At 36.5% G+C, this 23,801-nt stretch overlaps 1 protein-coding gene across 22 annotated transcripts in view; it reads right to left on the bottom strand.

Annotated features, from left to right (window-relative positions):
• Positions 1 to 4,632: 4,632 nt before the first annotated feature.
• LOC105492700 (methyl-CpG binding domain protein 5) overlaps positions 4,633 to 23,801 on the bottom strand; it is a 512,463-nt gene continuing 493,294 nt past the window's right edge. For 16 of the 22 annotated variants that reach the window (XM_071073816.1, XM_024796289.2, XM_071073809.1 and 13 more), the window contains 3 exons: positions 15,576 to 15,688; positions 8,252 to 8,327; positions 4,633 to 5,510 (listed from right to left, as the gene is read on the bottom strand). In XM_071073816.1, the coding sequence (XP_070929917.1) occupies positions 5,439 to 5,510; positions 8,252 to 8,327; positions 15,576 to 15,688 (261 nt within the window). In that variant the 3' untranslated portion in view covers positions 4,633 to 5,438. Of the gene's footprint in view, positions 5,511 to 8,251; positions 8,328 to 12,233; positions 12,304 to 15,575; positions 15,689 to 23,801 lie in introns of all 22 variants that reach the window. The other 6 variants (XM_071073824.1, XM_071073827.1, XM_071073825.1 and 3 more) reach the window with 3 other exon arrangements.

The following is a 23,801-nucleotide window of genomic DNA, read 5'->3' as shown; positions in this document are numbered from 1 at the left end:
GCCTGTAGTCCCAGCCACTCAGGAGGCTGAGGCAGGAGAATGGCGTAAACCCGGGAGGCAGAGCTTGGAGTGAGCTGAGATCCGGCCACTGCACTCCAGCCTGGGTGACAGAGCGAGACTCCGTCTCAAAACAAAACAAAACAAAACAAAACAAAACAAAACAAAACAAAACAAAAAAAGAATGTATTGAATGAATAAATGTATCCACAATACCACCAAGCTCTACGGAACTGCTTCTGTCAGAACTTATAAGAGGATTGCACAAAAACTGACACCTGAAGTAGGCTGCTGTAGAAAGCTGTTAAAATATATACATAACATGCTCCCCTTAGCCCAGTTCCTCATTTTGGCCTAATGGAGGCAGCTACACTATCATCTAGAAGTCTTCCATTACTTGAAGCTCCTTGTATTACCCAAAGAGAGCTATCAGTTTTCTTGCAAACTCTGAGCCATGAGTATTTAGGTATCTCTACTAAACTACTATTTGAGCGTCCTCAAAACATGATCGTCCTGAGTCTTAGGATCGAAAGTGTCAAAGGTGTTCAAAGCAAATCTGACATTAATGTATTTACTCCTTTATCTACGGACTGAGAAGCACTCATTTGGCATGAATTTTGGCTGCTTCTAGGAATCAGGTTCCTGTTGATTACTGCATGCAAATATGCCCATATTTCACACAGACATAAGCCTAACTGATTCCATCAAGGCAGTGGTTTTCAAATCTCATTTTGCCCTCCCTCCCCTACCCCACCTCCACCTCTCACCCTGGGAGTAATGTCTGGAGTTATTTTTGATTGTCACAATTTAGGAGGAGGCTCTACTGGCATCTAGTGAGTAGAGGCCATGGATGCTGACAAATATCCAATAATGCATGGGCTAGCCTCCAGAACAAAAAATGACCTGGCCCAAAACATCAACAGTACCTAAGCTGGGAAGCCTAGGTTGCCCAAGTCAATAGCCCAAGGTTGAGGCGACATTCTGTAGCCACCTTTGCTCACAAAAGCTGGACCCCATTCATCTGTGTGGTGCTTTCTAAGACATGTGGAAACAAAGACAAGAATAAGTTAAAAAGCAATAAGAGGCTGGGCTCTTCCCCTGCCTACTGTTAGAATGAAAGATGTGTAGCTTGTCTCTCAAAAAGAATAATTCAGTTGGAGAGTTTTCCTAGGTAGATCCCTGTCATGGATCAATTAATCTCCTGTGGAAATCTCATAATGCAAAACATTTGGCATGGAACTTAACAGATTCTTGGGTGTGGAAAGGAATTTTGGTAAAATCAAAACCATATTTGTTTTTCATATTGAAAATGTTCAAGTCATTTTCTTTTCCTATTAGTATAACCATTTGGACAAAAATATCCATGTGAAATGCAGGTGAAATGTAAACTGCTACACTTCTACATAGACAATCCAGTGTATTTATACTTAATCCATAAAGGCATGATGTTACAAAACACATTTGTATATTATGAAGCCATCTGGCATCAAATTTTCCAATTTATAGACAACTTTGTATTTACATAACAAATTATTAAATCAACCATTTTTCCGGTTTATAAAAGGTCACTGAGGTACACACACAGTGTGTATAAATGCAGATAAGGCTGGTAATACATATTTACAGTAGATACAAATTAATCTTTCATATTTGAAGATAATGCTTTTTATATATTTTTTTATATCAGACTCCCCACTGTTAGCAGGATTTCCCATGCTTGAGTTGTTTATTGCTTTTTGGCTCACTGATTTAATATTCACTTCTGGGTTGTTTACACATATGAATTACTAATGTTCTTATCTCTTTGGCTAATGCAAATGTGATAGAGTGAATCAAAGAAAAAGATAAACTAATTCAATATTACACTTCTGGCTGGTTGATAATTTTTGTTCATGTCCCCCAAATGAATCAATGCACAACTCATTTGATACACTACATTGAAAAGTCTTGAGTCTTGCATTACACCATTTGGGCATAAATGGGCAAAGTAAACAAGATATCCAATTTTGAGCAAGGCCTAGTCTTTTGGCTTTCTTTTCAGAAAGAGCAATGCCACCAACATCTTAAGCATCTTAGATTTCAAAATCTTAATGCATATATGCTTGTGACTTGCAAGGGAACACTGCAAACCGCATGGAAGATTACCAAAGTTAACAACAATGTGCTATCATGGTCTAAAATGAAAAATGAGTCACCTCGTAGGATATAAGAATCTTCCTAAAACTTACAGAAAGTGAAATAACTGCCCTCTTCTCCTCCTGCAATTCTGCAGTGTTACGTTCCAGTAAGAAGGCTGTGTTTACTTAAAAAACAGACATAGCAAAAACTCAAAGTCAGGGTCCAAATAAAAGACTAAAAGTGGCCCATGATATCACAAGGGATGAATGTTCTTAAAGCGTTTTCATTCATAATGGTACTAAAAAGTACAAGCCCAAAATGTTCCTTTAAATAAATAAAAACCCTGGTTTGCATTTAATGCTACAAACAAGACAAATCACACAAAAGCTGCTCAGTTAATTTTCCACTCATTTGAAATAATTTTTAAAACCTTCTTAGAGGTTTAGTTTATTCTCCTTGTGCTTCCTAAGACTGTTAAGGGACACAAAATAAAATTAGATTTCCTTTTCCAGCAGGAACTATTATGTTCTTTAAAGAAGAAAAATTTTTTCATCTGTTTCCATTTTTGGATTTGTTTCTTAAAAAACGTTTATTTTAGGGAATAAAAATTTTGGTAACATAGAAGGCCTAGCCTTCATTTAAAAAAATGAATTGGCTTCAATACAAAGAGAAAGAAATGGCTCTATGGGCAAAATTGAAGTGTGAGTGACCAATTTTTTAATTGTAAAGTAGGTGCAACATTTTAAAAAATGTTACAGCACTGTATGACCTGTAATGCTAACAATATTTACATTAACTGCTTACACAAAACCATATAATTGTAAGAGAGAGGAAAAAAACCCACGTGGACTGAAACTACTACACCTAGCACCCATATCAAAGCCAGAGCAACCAGTGAAATCATGGGCACAAACATACTTTACATTGTCTACTGATGTAAAGTATACAATGGGAGGGAAGCACAAACTGAATTAGCTCAAAATACCAAAAAGAAGGCTTGGTCAACACAAACTCAGCCTGAAGACAGAAAAGCAAAGGCTAAAAAATCTACATGTCAACACAGACACACATACAGACACACCCAGCCTACAAACACACATGTATGTCTGTCTGTGAACAAACAAAAATGTGTAGGAAAAAACAGTAGAAAAACAGGTTGGCGCAAAAAAAAAAAAAAAAAAAAGACATTAATGGTTTAAACATATTAGCCACATCAACTTTTAACTTATAAACATGTGTCAACTAAACTACACAAAAGATTACTTCCTGTGACTGCATGAAGGAACTGGGCAGGCAATCCTACCATTATAAGAGAGACAAAATGAACCTACCCCTGAAGGAAGGGTTCCTACTTTGAGGTCATGAAGCCCAGGGTAGCCAGTTGCATTCCGTCAGGCTTGCGGGTAGGTTGAAAGTGGAACAGAGGGACAGAGAGACAAAGGAGACCTAGGGGAATAACTAAGAGCTGTTGCTATCAAAAGCGAGCCCAGGTGGCATGCTCTGTGCTGTGGCCCTAAGAAACCAACTCAAGGAATGACCTTGGTCTCCATTTTCCTGAGTTACTGGAACTCTGCTACATGACAGGACTGAGGAGTTTGGGTGGTGGGTGGGAGAGGAGTAGTAGGTGAGGTGGTGGGCAGGTTGAGCTGCTGAGCCTGCTATTGGAGAACCTCCTAGCAGCCTGAGTGGCAGACTGTTGCCTGAGCCCCAGGCTAGAGGACAAGACAGTGCTCTCTAGGGGTTTAAGGGTTTGGGGCAGGGACTGGTGGTTCCAAGAATAAAGGGATAATAGATCCCTTCTTTTCACAATCCATCAACTGAAGTCAGGCTGGAAGCCTAAACTTTGCTTAACTGCCTAGAAGATAGGGTAATACCACCACCACAAAAATTGTGAGAAGAAGACGGAAAATTATGTTGTGCTACATTTCTTATTAATTACCTTGTACTTTACAATGGCTCACAGTTTTAGGTTTGTATACTTGTAATGTAGTATTTTCTCTCTACATTTGTTTCACATTTTTTCTTACTTAATATAATATAAATAATTTGGTTAATAGATTTAACCTGCACATTTTAGCCACATTAATATATATAAGAATCTGTTAATGGTATAAATAATTCTTTAAATAAAATAAATCTGATATGTTACACAATACTGATAAAAAAATTACCATTGCTAATAATTTTGTAAGCCACCTTAACTTCTGGGTTAAGTAATACTGATGAATGGATATGAAACTTGCTTTGATGATTCATATTTATTTTTGCCACTACAAAAAAAAAAAAAGAATTATAATCAACCTTACCTCTGATAATGGTTGCAAAGTGGGGCTTTTGCCTCCATGTATGGAAATAGAAAGTTTTACCTTGTCAGATATCATTTGCAAAAAACCCCTCAATTCTGAGCACCAGCGATGGTGCAGTCAGTATAAGCTATCTGCTTCAACAGGTGGCTATCAAACGTTAACTACAGAAATGGCTGAGTAAAATATTCCATCTAAGATTTTTTTTTATAAAACCTATTCTATTTTAAAACTTAGGTAAAAAAAATATGCAACAAATGGTTGCAGTTTCTGAATTCTTAATTTAGACCTGTGAGCCCTCTTCCCTTTAGAAATCTGCAAGGTTGCAATTTCCTAGACACCCGAAATTGAGTCCAGTGCTTCCAGGCAAGGTTCATTCCAAACACACAATATAAATGGACACTCAGTGGTGTGCAGTGTATGTCATAATTCAGATATTACATCATCATGCCTTTTCTCTGCTGTTAAATACAAAAACAGCATCTTTTACATTATCATAGAAAAGCATTTAGGTTGTATTTTTATTTATCACTTTACACTGGTAGTCTCTGGTAGGTGTACTCCATAGAAACCAAAGAATTTTGTACACTATTTCTTTGTACAATAAAAGATAAAGTGTGCATTAGGTACGCTTGTACATGACAATATTGTACAATATTTACATTTCTGATATCACCATGAAATTCTGTATTTTCTATATACAACATTGAAAATTCTTCAGAAACATTTGGACTATTTCTTATAATCACAATTTAGTATTATAGAAAAAGAGTTTCTCAGTAATCTCTTGACCATTTATCACTCTCATCACACAAATATTTTGATTGGTTTTTCCAGCATTCATTATCCTTCCTGATCAAAAAACTTTTGTATCACTGTTTCTTTTAGCACCCTGTGGTGGTGGTAGCTATCTGCCATAGTCTAAATATTGATATAACAGTGGCTATATCAATACCTATATACAGATACATCTGTGCATGTTCCTTTATTAAACACTGCGCATTAGTGGAGTAGTCTCTGTTATCTGGAGATCTTCCTCCTCTTGGGTTTGGGGGGTCTCATTTGTCTGTCACCCTGTGGGATTTGGTGTACCTGGAAATAAAAAGGTAGGAAAAAAACAACAACAACAGAGGATGAAATCACAAACACCATACAATTTCTGACAAAGAAACAGGGTAGGGAGTAGACTCTGGCTTTCACTTTCAATTACTGATATCCTGAGGCACTTCAAATGTTTACCAAGACCCCAGATGTCAGTGTGCCCACAGTCACTACAGAGAATGCAGAATGCTAGAAACTCATAAGCAGTGCAACACTCTGGGGGTGCCAATAGACAGTGGAAAACAAAGGATGAACTGGACAAAATCAAGTATGGGAAATGCAATGTGCAGTTGTTACCCCATTGTCCATTTAAAACAAAAATAAAGCCTTCCCTGTCAGAGACCCTAGATCACCAATTTCACTACAGCCTGGAAGAGTGAATAATTACACAACAAACATGCCCCTTTTTTTTCCCTCACTTTGTTACCCTACTTATTTTACAATGACTGGGAAGGGTCACAAATTACAAGAACATGCACACATAGCTCAGCCTAAGGATGTTTGTTCATGAAAAGAATCAAAATGGAAAAGAGAATACCACTATCATCTGTTGGCAGATCTGAAATTGTGTAGTCTGGGAGAAGCAGTTAATACAATTCACCTTTCTTTATGTACTAATGCAGGAACTAGCAACATTTAGTGCTGTTTATCAGATTGAACAGCGGCTGAGCAGCATTAGATAGCAGATATAATTTGGAGGAGGGAGTGATCAAATTGTCTTATAGCTATCGGTGGGAAGGAGCAAGGTCCAAGACCCAGGAGAGGAGGGATGAACCCAAGGCAGTGGTGTAGCAAATGCTTTATCAGCATTTGGACACAAGTCCATTGTAGCATTTTGCCAGTTTCTGTGGTGTAAAACTTTTATCCTGGCCAACCTTATGTCACAGGACTTAGGGTTAGGAAGAGATGAGTACAATTGACTCTCAAGATCCACTACAAGTTGGCTCAATTACATGCTTAAAAATAATGTTTAGACAACAGCAAAGGGCAATGCTATCCAGACTCAAATGCAGAATGCTTTTAAAAAAATAATATTTTCAAATTTTAAATAATATTTATGGGTTTTTCAATCTGCCTATTCCTCCTAATCTTTTCCATACACATTTTTAAAAGCCACTAGTCCGTAGTAAAGAGCCAAAACTTTTTACAACTGAGGAAAGAAACTTTTTATAACTGAGACTGCAAACTAGTAATCTGTGGACCAAATGTGGCCTGAAATGGTATTTTGTTTAGCCATATGGCACTTTAATATTTTTTAAAACAGTTGTCAACACATAAAAATGAGAAATTTTACCTCTAGACTTCTAGTTTTGTATGAAAAATGGAAAGATCTTGCAACATGAACACAATTTCCCAGATGTCTAAGATCTGCTGGAGCATGGACGGAATGCCTTCTGGACACAGCACATGCCTCCTAGGTTGCCCCGGCCCTTACTACTCTCAACTACCTGATTTCCACCAGGGCCAAATGTCCTGAGGCAGAGTCTAGAGAGACGATGGCCAAACTCATTTTCTCTTTTTCCTGGGCAGGCACATTCTATGCTCTATTTCCTATTCTACTTAAGAAGATCATGTGATTAGCGTCAGGTCAGTGGAAAGTCAACAGAATGACTGGTCTGGCTCATAAACCTATGCTGGCAGTATTCTTAGCATGCTCTTTTCTTTTACCTTCAAGGCAAAATGCAAAGGATATAATGAAGCACTCTGAGGTCCTAAGAGAGGTGGTCACTAGATAAAGAAAGAATCTGTGCGCTGGTGTGGAGCAACCCCTTCCTCAACCAGCACCAGACTCAGGTGGGTAATGGCTTTTACTGTGCTGAGCCTCTAGATTGGTAGCCTATCCTAACCCGTGGATCTTCACTGGCATTTCTCATCCATTCCAACTGCTGTTTTCTCATACCTGGCCCACTTTACTTACTGATACTATTTGACTGGCCCTAGAAAACATTTGAGTTTATAGTCCCCAATCTAGATCTTTCCTATAATTTTATCAGGAAATTTAATGTCTCAGGGCTTCAATTCACCCATCTGTGAAATGATGGGTTGGTTGGATTACAAAATCTCTAAAACCCATACTAATCCCATCATTCAATTGCCATTGGATGGTTTGTTGGGATTCAGATAACCTTGTAACATAAGGTCAAATAAAATAAATTATTTTTCATGCGAAATAGCCTAGACAATTCACATTTTTAACAGATTACCAAAATTATATTTTAAGTATTTACATCAGTCAACGTGTGAACTGGAGGATAACGATTAAACTTCTCACACTCAATGCTATTACATGCACAGTTCAATAAAAATGGGATATGAGAGGTCTATATACTCTTGATCTTGACCCCCACTGTCTTTTGGTTCAAAAGACAGAACAAAATTTGCATTACTAAATATATAGGCAACAGTAATGGCCACGGCCATTCACAGAGTCAAGTGCAGAAAGCTGTGGTTTGAACATCAATATTTTGCTGCTCATATTTTAAAAGAATGTTATGTGGCAAAACAAAAGTTACTTATCTCAGGAAGAAAGACATAGTTAATGCAGTAGGTTTTTTTTTTTTTTTTTCCTTAAATGACTTTGAATCTTTTCTGATATTTGTCTTCTTTTTCTAGGCTAGTAATTTAGTATTGCTACGTGAGTTGTTTGACAATATTCAAGAGACTTTACCAAAAAGTGTAACATAATTTATTTTCTAAGAAACACAGTATAATGGAAAAATAAATTAACTTACAGTCCCAGACATTTTGTCCAGTTCACTCATGGCCTCATGAATAGCAGCTTCTAAATGGTTATTTAGCTTTCCACTTCTGGAATTAATGAAAACAACACACCAGATTAAAAAATTAAAGAAACAAAACTCAATTTAATTTCCTAATCAGAAAACAAAAGTACCAATTCCACGAGAGAAAGCCAATTTATACTCGCGTTTGGAAAAATTCAGATGACAAAACATCACTCTGGGATTCTTACCACTGAATACTAATGATTAAAGTCACAGAACTACTGAAAAGAAAAGTTGAACAGATTGTCGGGCGGGGAGATGGACTTCTTCCTCTTCCACATGCTTCTTCCACAATCTGGTGATTTGGGAAGAAAGTTGGGCCACGGGGTCCCTCTCCCCGTGGGACCTGCTCATGCTCCCTGGCTCCGGCCGGCCCTGCATTGCTTCTCGTTTCTTTCTCAAGCAGCCTGGCTGTGTGACCAGAGGAAGGGCGGAGGGGCTGAACTGCAGGCTCTGGCCACTAGGGAGCTCCCTCTGCCCTCTCTGGAGCGTTCTGGCTCTGGAGTTGAGCTAGTGAAGGCTGAAATCCCAGGGCCCGTTCCAGGGTGGGAAACAGCTTAACTCTAACGCACCTGAGGCTCCTAGCCTACCCCCCAGCGCATTTCCCAAAAGCCAAAATGATGTAAATATTTGAACAGATAAAGAATGACAGCCTCAGGGTGCCTATCACTTCTCTGACCTTTTTTCTCCACTTAGCATTCCATTACACATGTTTGGCCTGAATAACACACACGGTGCATCTACCATTTTTGAAGCTTACATCTATGAAGCTGTTGAACTAAAATCGGGTAAATCCATGCTACCCACCCCTGTGGTTATGTACACTTTGCCCATCCTGACTGTTAACTTGTTTTTCCTCCTTTACGCAAATAAATAATTACCTATTTTTTCCAAATACTAAGGTGATTTTTTTCATTTATCCTGTCATGACAATTACTAGAAAAGCTGCTGGAGGTAACGTTTTCGTAACAGGCGGTTAGCATGGGTTTCCATGAGTTAAGTCCTATCTCAGCATCTACCATGGAGACTGGAAATCTGCAGTCGTGGGAGAATTTGATTTACTGTCGTATTTAGTTTGGTTAGCAGAGTGTTTCGAAATATTTTTGAACTTTAGTTCAGTTTACCATAGCTTTCACTAGGTTTTATCCTCACACACCAGGACTGGACAATGTATACACTGAGTTTCTGTCTACACTTTGAGAACTCCGAGTTTTCCACCCCTGAGTACCATAGTGCTAGACATATCATAGATGCTCTATGTATTTGCTAAACAAAAATGGTTGTCAAAGGTGGCCCAGATGGTCCTATGTTTCAAAAAAAAAAATATATGTACTTAGGTCAGTTTAACTGAAAGGAAAAATTAGTGTATTGGTTTTAACCAAATTATAAGGGTAATATGGCATCAACCACCTCCCCTCTACCTTTTGCTGCCCTGTAAGCTAGTCTTTAGCTTTTATATTTTTGTCATTTATTTTTAGAAATTTAAAAATGCAGAGGAGTACACAGGATAAAATAAACCTAACATATTCCCCTCCTGGAACGAAATGTTAATAAATTACCTATTTCCTTTAAGTCTTTTATATTAAAAAAATAAAGCTGGAGTCCCCAGTTGTTATCCATCCTGGTCCCATTTTCCCTCACCTTCCCCCCTCAACTTTTAGTCTGCTTTTATACTTTAGTATTGTTTTATACGTGTTTTTTAAAATATACACACACAAAAGGTGTCAGATACACATACTTGACTTTTTTTCTCCTTATAACTGTTTTACATACCATCTAGTTTGTATAATCTATTCATTCCTTCTAACTGCTATGTAAGAAGTTTTTTTATTATGCATGTACTGTCTTCCATTTACCTACCCATTCCAGTTTCAAGGGGCCCTGGTCATCTCATGGAGTCAGTCTCAGTTGTTTTCCTAATGAAGTGTCTGCCAAGCAAGCTCCTGGGAGCACTCTGTAAGGCCACCTGGGGTTTGCTGAAGCTGCTTGGCAAGGGTTCTGACAGTATTATCATTGCCATGTTGCCTGACAATATCACACTGTGTGTAATGTGTTAAATAAATTTATCCTTACTATTTCTTTTGTATGAACATAAGTTTGATGTATTAACATAAGTTTTAAAAGACATTTATTTATTATAAATTTTGATTAGAATATCTTAGGAGTTTAAAATTGACTATATAAAGTTCTAAATATTTAAAATGAAGTTACAATGTTTTAACGAAAAACCTCCAGAGAACCTTGGTTCTCTCACCTTTAATCTTAGTAAAAGAAATACCTGTTATTTATTTTAAAATGTCTATATGCCAAGTATTGGATTAAAACTCTATATATATTATCTCATTTAATCCTTACAACAATTTGATGGAATAGGTATTATGACAACTGTATGTGATACTTCATGACTTTTTAAGGAGAATTGGTGAAATCAATTCTAATTTTGTAATGAAGAAAATGGATATTTGACTATAGTTTTCAAAAGTAATAGTCATAGGTAAAAAACTTTTACCTAACCATGAAAAATTGCAATAACAATTACCATTCAAACACAAAAACGATTCAACATTACTTGTTGAAAAAAAGTTTCAGGAGTTTTGTCATCTCATTCTTCAAGATATTTAAAATATTTGTAAACACTTTGCATTAATTCAAGTTAAACTAGTATAATGTTTCACCTTTAACACAACTTAGTTGTTAATAGAGGGAGAAATGACTACTTTTGGAAGAGAAAATAAATACATAGATGTGGGGCATGAAATTATTTGTATACCTCATGAGATTCGAGAGATAAAGAGAGACTCTCCCAGATGTCAAATCTGCAGACCAGCTACTGGTCAGGTCAGGGAATAATGAATTTAAAAGAGGAAGAAAAAGCTCTATGAATTCAAGAAATGAACAATTAGTCAAAATTCAGTCTTTCAGTCCAGAGGGCCTCCCTGTGGAGTTTCTTCTACTATTTTCTATTCCCCGCTGACATTTAATAATAAACATTTTTACTAATGGACACTCTAAAACCTACTTGATTAAGTAACAGATGTTCATATAATCACATTTCTAATTATTAATGGAGATAATTGCCACTTCTCAACTTCATTGGCTATACTGTCATATATTATCTTTAAATTCACTAATTTTTTAAAAAAGCCAGGTACACATCTATGAATAGTACAAGAAATAGAAGGGAAATGAGAAATTGCAAGTTGTTCTTCACTGTCAGTTTAGAGTTTAAGTGACTCACTTCATCCAGTACGTAACAAATATGGGTGAGACATAAAAGTCAAGAACCCTGCACTCTGAAACCGAATGCCTGGGGAATGTATGAAGATCTAAGAAAATTTAACATGGTAAGTATCATTCCTTGGTTTTAAAGTGAAAGTATGATTTATTTACTGTTTTCCAGATTCACAAAAAATCAGGTTTCCCAAGAAATGTATACATACCTATAGACAGAAGATTTGCTCCTTGCTTAAATGAAAACCATAACATATGTAAAAGCTGTGGAATTTTTCTTTAATAAAGCTATTTCTGCTTTTAAGTACAAAATTGTCCTAAGTAATGTGTTAAATAAATATGTTGCTATTAGGATATAATTAGAACATACATTTAAAGATATTTATTTGTTGTATAGTTTGAGGACACTGAAGATTAAAACGACTAAATAAACATCTAATATCATGGTAGAATGTTTCAACTGGCAAAAATAACAGATAATTTTCTTTCTTTCACCTGTATCTTCATAAGAAAAATAGCTATTTACTAAATGACATGTGCCAAGTACTGTGCTGAGGCTCTCTCTATATTATCTATGTTACAACAATTCTAAAGTAGGATTATGTCCATTTTAGAAATGAAAAATTTAGGCTCAGGGAGATTATGAACATACGGCTATGAAGTGGTAGAAACAGGACTTGAGTCCAGGTAAAAAACCAACCTCTTAATTATCTTGTTCCAAATGACACCTTCCTTTTTCAGCCTTTTCCTCTTTTCTTCTTCCCCTCAGTCTACAAAAGCAGTCAAATCTTTGTCATTTAAAAAATTCTTTCTTTGTTATTTTTCAGAAAATTTTCACATTATGGGTAGAAAGAAGAGTAAATAATCTACATCTCCTCTCCCTATTTCCTTATTCTTATTTAATCTTCAACCCATAGCCACTTTGTGTGTATAAGCATCACTCTACTGGAAACTGTTCTCACTTAAGTTTACCAATGACCTTCAAACTGTCTAATCTGATGGAGATTTTTCAGTTTTTGTCTTACTGGACCTCTGTTGATCACTTTATCAGTCTTTGACTTCTGAGACTCTATCTACTTTCCCTGATTCTCCTCCTCCTCACTGACCATTCTTCCCATCTTCTTCATTCTAATGCATGTTCAATCCTTAGCCTACTATTCTTCAAATTGGTCAAAGTATCTTTGTGTGACTTCAGTCATTTGTACACTGTCAAATACCATTTCTCCCCAGTTTCAGGCATGTATGTCCAGCCTATCCTACAGGCACCCCAAACTGTACTCAACAGCTTCCCGCTGTAACCTCCACTTCAGTCAGTGTTTCTACAACCTACCAAGTCACCCAAGCTGAAAACCTGAGAGCTGTCCTTGATTTTGTTCCCTTTCCTTTACATTCTGATCAATCACCCCATGTTCTTTCTATTTTACCTCCTAAGTATTTCTTGACCACATTCCTTCTCTTCCATCCTCATCCCCAACTCCGCCAGCTCCTGGTTTGGGTCCTCGTTCTCCCTTGTATTCTGCCATGGCTCCTGAACAATCTCTTCATCTTCAATATTGTTGCCTTAAAATTTGTCCTCCTACACCGCCATACCTAAGGTGAAAAATGCAACCACCTGCCCCCTTTAGGCACTTCCAAAATAATAAAACATCCAATTTGCCCTTACTAGGCCCTTTTTGATCTGGTTCCTGCTTATACCTCTTATAACTTCCCATTCGATACTTTATAGTCCTCAAAATCCAACTGCTGCTCTCATCTACACGCTATCCCACCCCACCTTGGTCTCTGTTTCCTTTGTGTGGCTGATGCCTATGTAGTGTTTAAGGCTTGGCCCACATATCATCCCCTCTAGGAACCTTTCCTTTACCTGCCCTTTCCCTATGACCCCAAAATATAGTATGTATATATTGCTGTTGTTGCAATTTTGACATTTGAATTATTTGTTTCTGCATCTGTCTCTTTCACGAAACAGTGAGCTTCAGGGACTGTAGCACTGTTCCTGGCACAGATTTTTTGCTAAATTTGTCTCCTTAAATTGGGAATAAATGCATAAATTAAAAAATGATTTGTTTCAACATATAATTTATCAGTTGTAGGACTTTCAACTAATTATTTAAACTATTTCAGTCTGAGTGTCCGCATCTGCAAATGGACTCAGTAATTTTGGCCCATCTTGTGACTGGGAGAATAAAATGATGAATTTACAATTACATGTGCAAAATGTAAAGCATTCTACTAGGCATCGAAAAGGAAAGTCTGTCCGCTTAGACAATAGTATGGTAAATAAAGTTCTTTTTATAAGTGTTAGTTTTGTATTTTCTACTTTTACTTCTCCAATTTGTACTTTAAGTTTATGGTTATCATGAGGAGAATTCCTTTAGATAGATCTCACATTAATTTACTACAAATAGGAAACTGGCTTTGAAGAAAAAATTTCAAAATTGTAGTTTGTTACTCATTACCTTTCAGAAATTGCTTAATAGCAAATACATGGGGAAAATTCAGCTTATTTCAAGGCAGTGTATTTGAATATTTGGAGGAGTTATTTTATTTCTGTTATTAACTTTATTTTGTACATAATCCAAGTAACTGGCATGTTTCACTGTAGGAAACATTTTTAGGGCTCTTTTATACCAAAAAAATGGGTACCATTGAATAGTTTACAGCAACTGGCCCACTGCAAATTTGTGATGTAGGTAATTTGCAATTTTCCTCCTTTCATCCAGACCTTGTATTAATTTTAGTGGCCTTATCTTGTTGCTAAGCTCTGCATAGCAAGTGTGCTTCAGTAAGAGTAGGAGGGACCCTGATCCCTGTTTTCCTTACCGGGTCTAGAGGGATGTTATCTGGCAATTAACTTGGCCTTTCACACAACCAATACCAATTTGCTACCTTTTAAAGGAGTCCAGGACATAGAGACATAGGAGTTTGCCCCTTGCAGCTGTCATCTTTTCGGATACCTTTTATTGAGGTGAAGAGTCTTCCTAAGATTTGTTGACTGCTAAAATTATGCCTCTGGCCAGAATTATGGGAAACACCATAAAGTGAAAGAGAATGCTTTCTAATAGATATTACTGATATCATTAGATAAGTCTTCTATGCAAGATACACTATGAATCATTCTGATCTCCACTTTGTAAGTCTTGATGTCCAAACAGAAGTTAAAATGGTATTTTTAGGAAGATGATAATACATAAACACATTAAGCCTATGTGTCAATATTTGGGGGAAATGTGAGGATCATTTTGCAAATGAATAAAAATTAATTAATATGTAATTCTTGGTTGCTTGATAATGTGGAAATTAGTATAGCAACGGAACAGGTATATCAATTACACATTTTTAAATAGCTTTCTATGTACATATAGAGAAGCACATTTGTAGTTCTCTACCTTAATATGAAATAATAGTTATGATACATAAACATACATTGTATCACAGTAAAAACTGTGTTTCGAATATTATCTGCTTATCTGTACTACATTTATTCAGAAAATAAATATTTAGAAAAACTTTAATAATACTGGCCTGAAATTCAACTTCTTGTTGTAATTCCAAAGAAAACTTACTTTCAAGTCCACACCCCTGATGCAACAACAAAAACAATCTTTATTTCGCATCACTTTGACTAGTAGTTAATCTGCCAAAATTATTTACGTGTACAACGAGGGATATTTGCTCCCCAAATTATTTGAATTGCAAATGGAATGATTCACTACACTTCCAGAGCCTATTTAATTCCTATATGTTGAGAATATGAATTATATTTTATTTTCCACTAAATGAGAGGAATGAAGATGCAGGAAATGAAGAAAGAACTGATGAAGAGGCAAATATTACACAGAGTGTAAACATAAATTGTTAAGAGGATATTTTCTGTAATCACTAATGTGGCTTGTCTATAATGGTCCTCTTTGGTGGTAACAAACTTTACTTAGGCAGGCCACAACATGGACAGAATCAGTGAGATTTCGTTGTCCCTTTGATGGATAAACAGTAAATTATATCCTTGAAAAACAAAGTAAAATTTTTAAAAAGTGCTTACTTTCTGTTCCTTTTCCGGACACGGCTGTAGGCTTCCAAACCTTCCGTTAGTGTCTTCAACTTCTCGGGCTCCACCTGAGTGAAGGTATGAAGACCAAACCACATTACCCAGACCTGTAATTGTTAAACATGGTGTTTACTTTCCTGCCGTAGGAGCAGGTGCTGCACTGGTGGGGAGGGGAGCCTTAACCTTCACTGCCTTGTCAAATCTTCTGTTCTCACTCAATCATTAGAGGTTGATTCTGTGGCTCCAGGCTGCAACATCAGTGGAACTGAAAAGCTGTTTGGCTTTAAAATTGTCAACATTTTGAAAATAATATTTTGGGAATAAAATCTGGAATTTAAACAACCTTCAACTCACAAAATCATAAAAATCAGAGATCCTGGTTCACTTTCTTAGCAACTGCAAATCTGTAGTATCAGACTACTGTGATATAAGTATCAGGGGAAGACAAGAGTGGTAGTTAGTGAAGTGAGTGGGCTTTGGAGCCAACAGATCAAAGTTTGAATCCTACTTTTCACTTCCTTGTAGGAGTAAAACACATTTTCTGAGCCTCAGTCTCCGCCTCTGTAAAATGAGGACAATAATACCTACCTTCCTGCTAGAACTGCTGTGAAAATTAAAATATGACAAGTCTTATTGAACACTTATCTTAGCATTCAGCAATGATCATGACCTAGTACACATTTGGCAGTGTACAGAGGCCATCAAACATGAGAAAAAGGTGTTGCTATGCCTTGTGGGTGTGTCCTTTGTCCTATCTTGCTTTCTGACTGCCAGTCTGTGTGTAGTCAGCTATGTCAACAGAGGTCAGCCACCAAGGGTGGTGGGGGGATATGTGTGTGTGTGGAGCGTGCAACCTTTGCTACACACCCCTGAGAATCTCTATCATGGTTCTTGAAGCCACCTCCCCACAATAAAAACAATTAATAATTAGGAAAACTTGTATGTGACTTGGGAATAAAAACACTTTTAGAAAAACATGGCTATTTTTATTCTGTAAACACACACACACACACAATCTAAGTAAAAATAGTGTTGCTTGCTGCGTAAGCATAGTTTCAAGGCAAGTAACTCAGCTCTTTAATTGGGGTGAAAGCCAGCCACTTTACTCCCATTTCTCCTCCAACCCCCAATCCACTGTTATATAAAAATACAGAGTTAAACAAAATGCCTCATGGGTAAGAAAATAAACACTAATAAGCAATGAAATGATTATTAACTTTTGCCTTTGTATCCTCAAGATTGACTCATGAATGTCCTTTAGAAATAACTTCTCTATGACCCCTTCAAATCTAGAACACAGTTATGATTAACGAGAGGATTTCATTATTAAGTCTGAAAACAAGCATTTCTAATATTCAATGAGAAAAACAGTCAAATAACGGAAATGTTTTCCTTTTCATGTTTTTGTATTTTGCCCACACAAATGTCTTATACACAAGTTCATACATACCCAACTCACTGTGTGGCAGCACAAGAGACAACTTTGTTCCAATAACACTTCACGTAAAGAAAAGTGTCCTATTGGGTTACTGGCACCACTGGAAAAGCTAAAGTAAGCTAAATGTATCCATGTGTTGTTTAAAAAAAAAAAAGGTGCCTGGATGCACTTTCACATTTCATGTTAGAAATGAGCCTCCATCCTGTATTCACTCACATGAAGGGGATATGAAAAATGCTTTGCATATTTCAGTTTTGTAATCAATAAATGATTCCACTTATATTTAAATAAGCTTCTTGGCAGCAGGAAAGGAGTTGTGCTATATAACAAACTTCTATTAGACTTAAACTAGTGTAGCGAGGGATCTCAGAAGGGGTTAATCTGGTCACAGAATCAGATTCACAATGAAACAAAGCAAGACACAGCAATTAAAACTTACCCCATTGGTCTTAATTTAAAAAACAAAGTTAGGTCAGAGTATTTTTTTAAGTCTTCAATTTTTATTTTTAATTAATTATGGAATAAGGGACAGTAAAAACATTTCTTGTGCATTTATTATGTAAAAGGCACTGTTTTATCATTTAATATGATACTACTGCAAACTAGTATTACTTTTATATTATTACAGATGGGACTTGGTGCATTTAAATAACATGGCCAGAATTGAAACTCAGGTCTGACTCCAACGTGCTCAACTTCTCTCCACCATTCCAACTCCAACGTACATTGAAATATAGTCATTTTATATATATATATAGCATTTATATATATAAAATTACACACACATATATAAAATACACACACACACAGGCACACTAAAAAATTTAGGTCAAACTATTTAAAATTAGATTTCTACAAAATTTAGATGACAATTTGCCCAAATTTATACTCAATTTTTTTATGCTTGAATAATTTTCCAGGGATATTTTTTCTGAACTAATACTTTACCATGGTTTCTTCATTTAAATCTGCCTCTAAGCCTCTAACATACTCTTATAATGAACTATATTATTTATAAAGGATTAAATGACCTTGAAAAAGAAAGCAAAGATAGTCTTTCTGAAATTAAATATAAGTAAGATATATACCGCTGTGCATTTCTGCTATAACAAGATCATACATATTCAGAAGAAAGTTTAGTTTGTTTCAGGATTTCAGCATTTTGCTGTGTTGTGAAATATATATGAAGAGTGTATGTTTTTTCTGGGGAAATACTCATACATTTGAAAAATATTCAAGAAATTTTAAAGATACCCTCCCAAAATGGTATCAGAGAACAACAAAATAAATTCAGCTTCTAGTTAAATAGAAATCATGTTTAATGAACACTCCCTTGTAAATTACTTAGCTAACTTGTAAATTTAAAAAATACGAGGAAATCAAATACATAAATGTAACATTAAAAAGGTTAAACACACACAAATATTTTTATAAAACTTACACTAAAGGAACAAGTAATTTAAGATAATACTTTTATCTATAATTAAAATCTTGTATTCTTATACAATCACAAGCCAGGAGTTTCACAAATTATTTAACTCTATCTTAGTGAGAATTTAGGAGAGGGCTTTATCTTTTTTATCTTTACTCATCATCTACCCACACAGTTTCATGCTGATAGCAATGACGCTAATAGTACTGGCCATCGTGGTGTAACTCCTTACTCATGTCATTTAAGAATCATAAAGTTACCTGGAATTTATATGTATTCACAGTTAACTTATTAATATATAAATATACACAAACGTTAAATGTTAATTTTTTTTTTTTTTTTTGAACATGGTCTCGCTCTGTTGGCCAGGCTGGAATGCAGTGGCGTGATCTTGGCTCATTGCAGCCTCGACCTCCTGGGCTTCAAGTAGTCTTCCCACCTCAGTCTCCTGAGTAGCTGGGACCACAGGTGTGTGCCACAATGCCCAGCTAATTTTTAATTTTTTTTATAGAAACAGGGGTCTCATTATGTTGCCCAAGCTGATCTCAAACTCCTGGGCTCAAGTGATCTGCTTGCCTTGGCCTCCAAAAGTGCTAGGATTAAAGGCATGAGCCACCATGCCCTACCAATACTTTTTGACTATTAAAAACTCTTCTTTCATTCAAATTGTTTAGATACAATAATTCTTCAACATAAATAGTTTTACAGTTTGTTCAGTGTAGATAGAAACATATTCATAAAGCCAGACATTACTATGTGGTGGATGATTAAGAGTTTTTCTGAACAAGCTAAATCTCTGGTTGCTTATTTGCTTATTTTGTTCAGAAGGCCCATATTACACATTTGGTAATTTAAGTTTTTGATTTGGTGTCAGCACAGTGGGTCCTCATGTATCTCAGAAGAAACTTAAAGTCTGACAAAAGAAGACATAAACCCTTCAGAGAGGTACACCAACCCTTGAAACAGAGGTATAGTACATATTTGAAGAACCTGGATCTGGCTGGGCAAGGTGGCTCATGCCTGTAATCCCAGCACTTTGGGAGGCCGAGGTGGGCGGATCATGAGGTCAGGAGTTCAAGACCAGCCTGGCCAACATGGTGAAACCCCATCTCTACTAAAAATACAAAAAATAGCTGGGCGTGGTGGCAGGCATCTGTAATCGCAGCTACTCAGGAGGCCGAGGCAGGAGAATTGTTTGAACCCAGAAGGCGGAGGTTGCAGTGAGCCGAGATCACACCACTGCACTTCAGCCTGGGCGACAGGGTGAGACTCCATCTCAGAAACAAAACAAAAAACAAACAAAAACGAAGAACCTGGGTCAATGATCCTAGATCACTTTTAAATACAGCTGGTTAACTGGAGATTACATTAAATTTTTCTGCAGGCTTTAATCTTGATAACACCCCTCTTTGTGAATTCTTTGGTCCTCCTTATTGCTGAAGCAGAGCTGTTGTGCAAACATCAAAGAATAATGGAGCACTAGCCACATCATTGATCTCATAACAGAGTAGACCTCGAGCTCCCCTTTTCATTCTTTACTTCCCCATTCCATTTCTTTAAAGTCCTGTTGCTGGGGAATGGCATAATGTAAGGAGTGCTAAATTTAGATTAGAAGACCAGGGTTGGGACCTGGCTTTACCCGTGATTTGTATTCTTTGGGATGCCACTTCTCTGAGCTTCAGTTCTCCCATCTGTAAAATGGGGATAATTCTGCACATCTTTACGGGTTATTGAAAGGATCTAAAATGACCACAAACATGAAGGTGCTTTATGAACACCAAAGCAGTCCAAAGTGCCACTGGTGGTATGTAAAATTATTTTAGGTAAAACATGGACAAACCTTTAAATATTCTTTTTTAGTTTTTTTTTTTTTTTTTTTTTTTAGAGACAAGGTCTCCACTCTGTCACCCAGACTGGAGTGCAGTGGTGTGATCACAGCTCATTGTAGCCTTGAATTCCAGAACTCAAGTGATCCTCCCACCTCAGTCTTCCAAGTAGCTAAAATTTTAGGGGTGCACCACCATGCCTGGCATGCTCATTGCAGCCTTGACCTCACGGGCTCAAGTGATCACCTTACCTTAGCCTCCCATGTAGCTGGGACCACAGGTGTACAGCATCATGCCTGCTAATTTTTAACAATTTTTTGTAGAGATGGGGTTTCATTATGTTGCCCAGGCTAGTCTTGAACTCCTGGCCTCAAGTGATCCTCTGATCTCGGACTCCCAAAGCACTAGGATTATAGGTGTGAGCCACTGTGCCCAGCCTCCTTTGCACATTTTTAATAGTTATATTATTCATATAAGTTTACATTAGAAAAATACAAGTAACATTATGATTTTACACATACAATATCCTAGGATAAAACTAAAGTTGTTTAAATTTAAAAAGTGGCTTGAATAGTGCCTAGAACATATGTGCCTAATAAATATTTCTTGAATGAATCAATTAAGTGATAAATTTAAAGAAAAAATTTAAGTAAATAATAATATATGTAATATGCAACTTTAGCTGAAGTCTGGGAAATATAGCTCTGAAGTAGAAAGCAAATATGAGGCATTTATTAAGTTCATTATCAAACATTTATTAAACAGTAAATATTAAAAATAATATATATTTTTAAAAATAACATCTTCAAACTGAAAAAATTCCTGCTAACTTAAGTGCAATATTTCAATATTTTTAAAAGACTGGGAATTAATATTATATGATAAATAATTTAGGGTAAAAAGTTGATTCACCTGTGACAGAAAGGATGAACCTAATTGTTTTCCAACAATAGTACAAAGTTCTCATGGCAGAGTACTAATCATTCCTTTAAATGAATCCCAACTTTTTCCAATGAACTAACCAAATTCTCTTTATCACAATTTAGTCAGTGGCATTATCTGAGGCCTTTTTCGGTGCTTCCTTTCTTCTTCACTTTGCATAGCAGTGTTTCTAAGCACTAGGGAACTACATTACAGGATGGGGGTAAATCCATTCTAAATGTGATAATAATTTGCATATCAATCCACAACACATAGATAGAATTAAATGTTTCAGATAAGTTTGTAATTTCTAAGGAAACAATGCTTGAAAGTTCATGTAACAGAAGCAAGTAGTTGCCTCAGACCTGAGATTCTATTTCCTGCTTCCTATCTGAAATTGTATGAACAAGCTCATGTAGTCTGCGTTGGGCTCAGTTACCTACGTGATTGAAGACAGGCCTCCTAGTCCTCTTTAATCTGGCTCAGGAAAAAAGTTCACAATATTTCACAATTCACTATAGTAAAGTTTACAGTTGTTTTACTCAGCTTAGTCTTTTTCTTGATAGTCACATTTTTGGTCTTTGCTAGTTCTTCATTTTTATTATCTTTCAAATTCTGATCAGGAATTGACTTTGTTGGCCTGGATTTTATCTTTCTTATTACTTTTGAAAAACTATTTTGCTCCCTTTCAAGGAGATTCTGGTGCTGACAGGGCATTGATTGCCTCTGTCACACTACCAGCCAAAATGCAACCCAAGTATTGTGGATGCCGTGGTACAGAGAAAAGGATTAATCTCCAACAGCAGTTAAGAAAATAGATAAGGCAAAGTGAATACACTAAGAACATTCTCAACAGAGAATTACAGTACCAAAGAATACAAACAGCTAACACTGATAAACACACAAAGAACGTTCTTCAAAGTAAAATGTCTGAACATCACAGGAGGGCGCACCTCCCAAAGTTAGTGCTCCGGGCTCAACTTCTTAAGTTACCCACCCCCAGAATGCGAGGTAAGTTGTATCTCGTTATGCTCCATGCTGTCAAAACACGTGTGCGTGTGATGCTGAACTGACATACAGAAAATGTATTGCCCCCCAATAAATTTGGTTATGAGTTTTAATAAAGATGAATTTTGTCGGTTTTGAATGACTATTCAGAGAGCTGTTTTTATCTCTACTTGCCAGAAATAACTGTGTGGAAGAAAGTCAAAGAGCAGTTTTGAAGAGGGAACACCCTACCCACTTATGCTTTGAAAATAATGTCTTCATTTAAACAGGTAGTGTAGAACAGAGACGTAAACTTTTTTCGGTAATCAGGTGTTTCTGCAACTGTCCAACAACAGTCATTGAAAAGAAACATTTTGGTACCAGTCTAGTAATAAATTATTTCTTAAATTTGGCTTGGGTCAGAATATACATCAAATGTAAGAGCAATGACATATGAAGACCAAAGGGAGGATGTTCAAAAAGTAAAAATGATCTATGCAGAAAAAAATAAAAATTTTAGTTTTTGATTATTACTGCTTGAGAGGCAACCCTTTTAAGCTAGTTAACATAAAATCAAAGATGACAGATGACAATTGTAAAATATATTTTAGAAAACAAGAGCATTTTCTTTATATTTAAATAGTTAATGAAATAGGTACATAAAGATAACCATTTCCTCCGTAGTTGCATAGGCTTAAAAATGTTTGCATATTAAGGCATAGAGGTGTAATGTCAGAGGTAGCCATTTTCTTCCCAAGAATTCCCTAACATTATGCCAAGATCTGGAAGTTGAATCTGTCTGGCTCTGGCTATGTACTGGAGCACAACCCTGAGGTCTTATTCCTGGTCACTGAGCCACGAACAATAAAGGGTTCATGGTTCAGAGAGAAACTTGCACCAGTTATTTAGAACAAGTATAACTATCTCCCAGAATGTACTTCTGGTTTTTTTTTTGTTTTTTTTTTTTGTTTTTTTTTTTTTTTTGAGATGGAGTCTCGCTCTGTCGCCCAGGCTGGAGTGTAGTGGCCGGATCTCAGCTCACTGCAAGTTCCACCTCCCGGGTTCACGCCATTCTCCTGCCTCAGCCTCCCGAGCAGCTGGGACTACAGGTGTTCGTCACCACGTCCGGCTAATTTTTTGTATTTTTAGCAGAGACGGGGTTTCACCGTGTTAGCCAGTATAGTCTCGATATCCTGACCTCGTGATCCGCCCGCTTCGGCCTCCCAAAGTGCTGGGATTACAGGCGTGAGCCACCGTGCCCGGCCCAGAATGTACTTCATTACAAATGGTTAACCAAGGGAAAAAACATATTAGGAAGGATATAGTACTTCTTGAGTGGTAAAATACAAGGCACATAATGTCCTCCAATGCTGTCACATAGCTTCAATCTTAGGAAAGTAATACATACAAGCAATTCATCCCAACTTTTCATAGGCTGTTAAAAATCTCCACTAATTAATATTGTTTTACGTGTGAAAGAGAGTTATGTGGGAAGGTAGAGGAAGAAAGCCTGAGTTGATTTTTTTTAGAAACATTGAAGTTCACTCAACAAACTGAGTGCTTTAAAACGCTTCCAAGTAGAACTCCTGCTTGAAATTAACAGCTAACACTAACTT

Source organism: Macaca nemestrina, chromosome 11 (genome assembly GCF_043159975.1).
Source record: "Macaca nemestrina isolate mMacNem1 chromosome 11, mMacNem.hap1, whole genome shotgun sequence".
Classification (NCBI taxonomy): domain Eukaryota; kingdom Metazoa; phylum Chordata; class Mammalia; order Primates; family Cercopithecidae; genus Macaca; species Macaca nemestrina.
The sequence above is the reverse complement of the archived record's forward strand: the minus strand, read 5'-3'. Positions and strand labels throughout refer to the sequence as shown.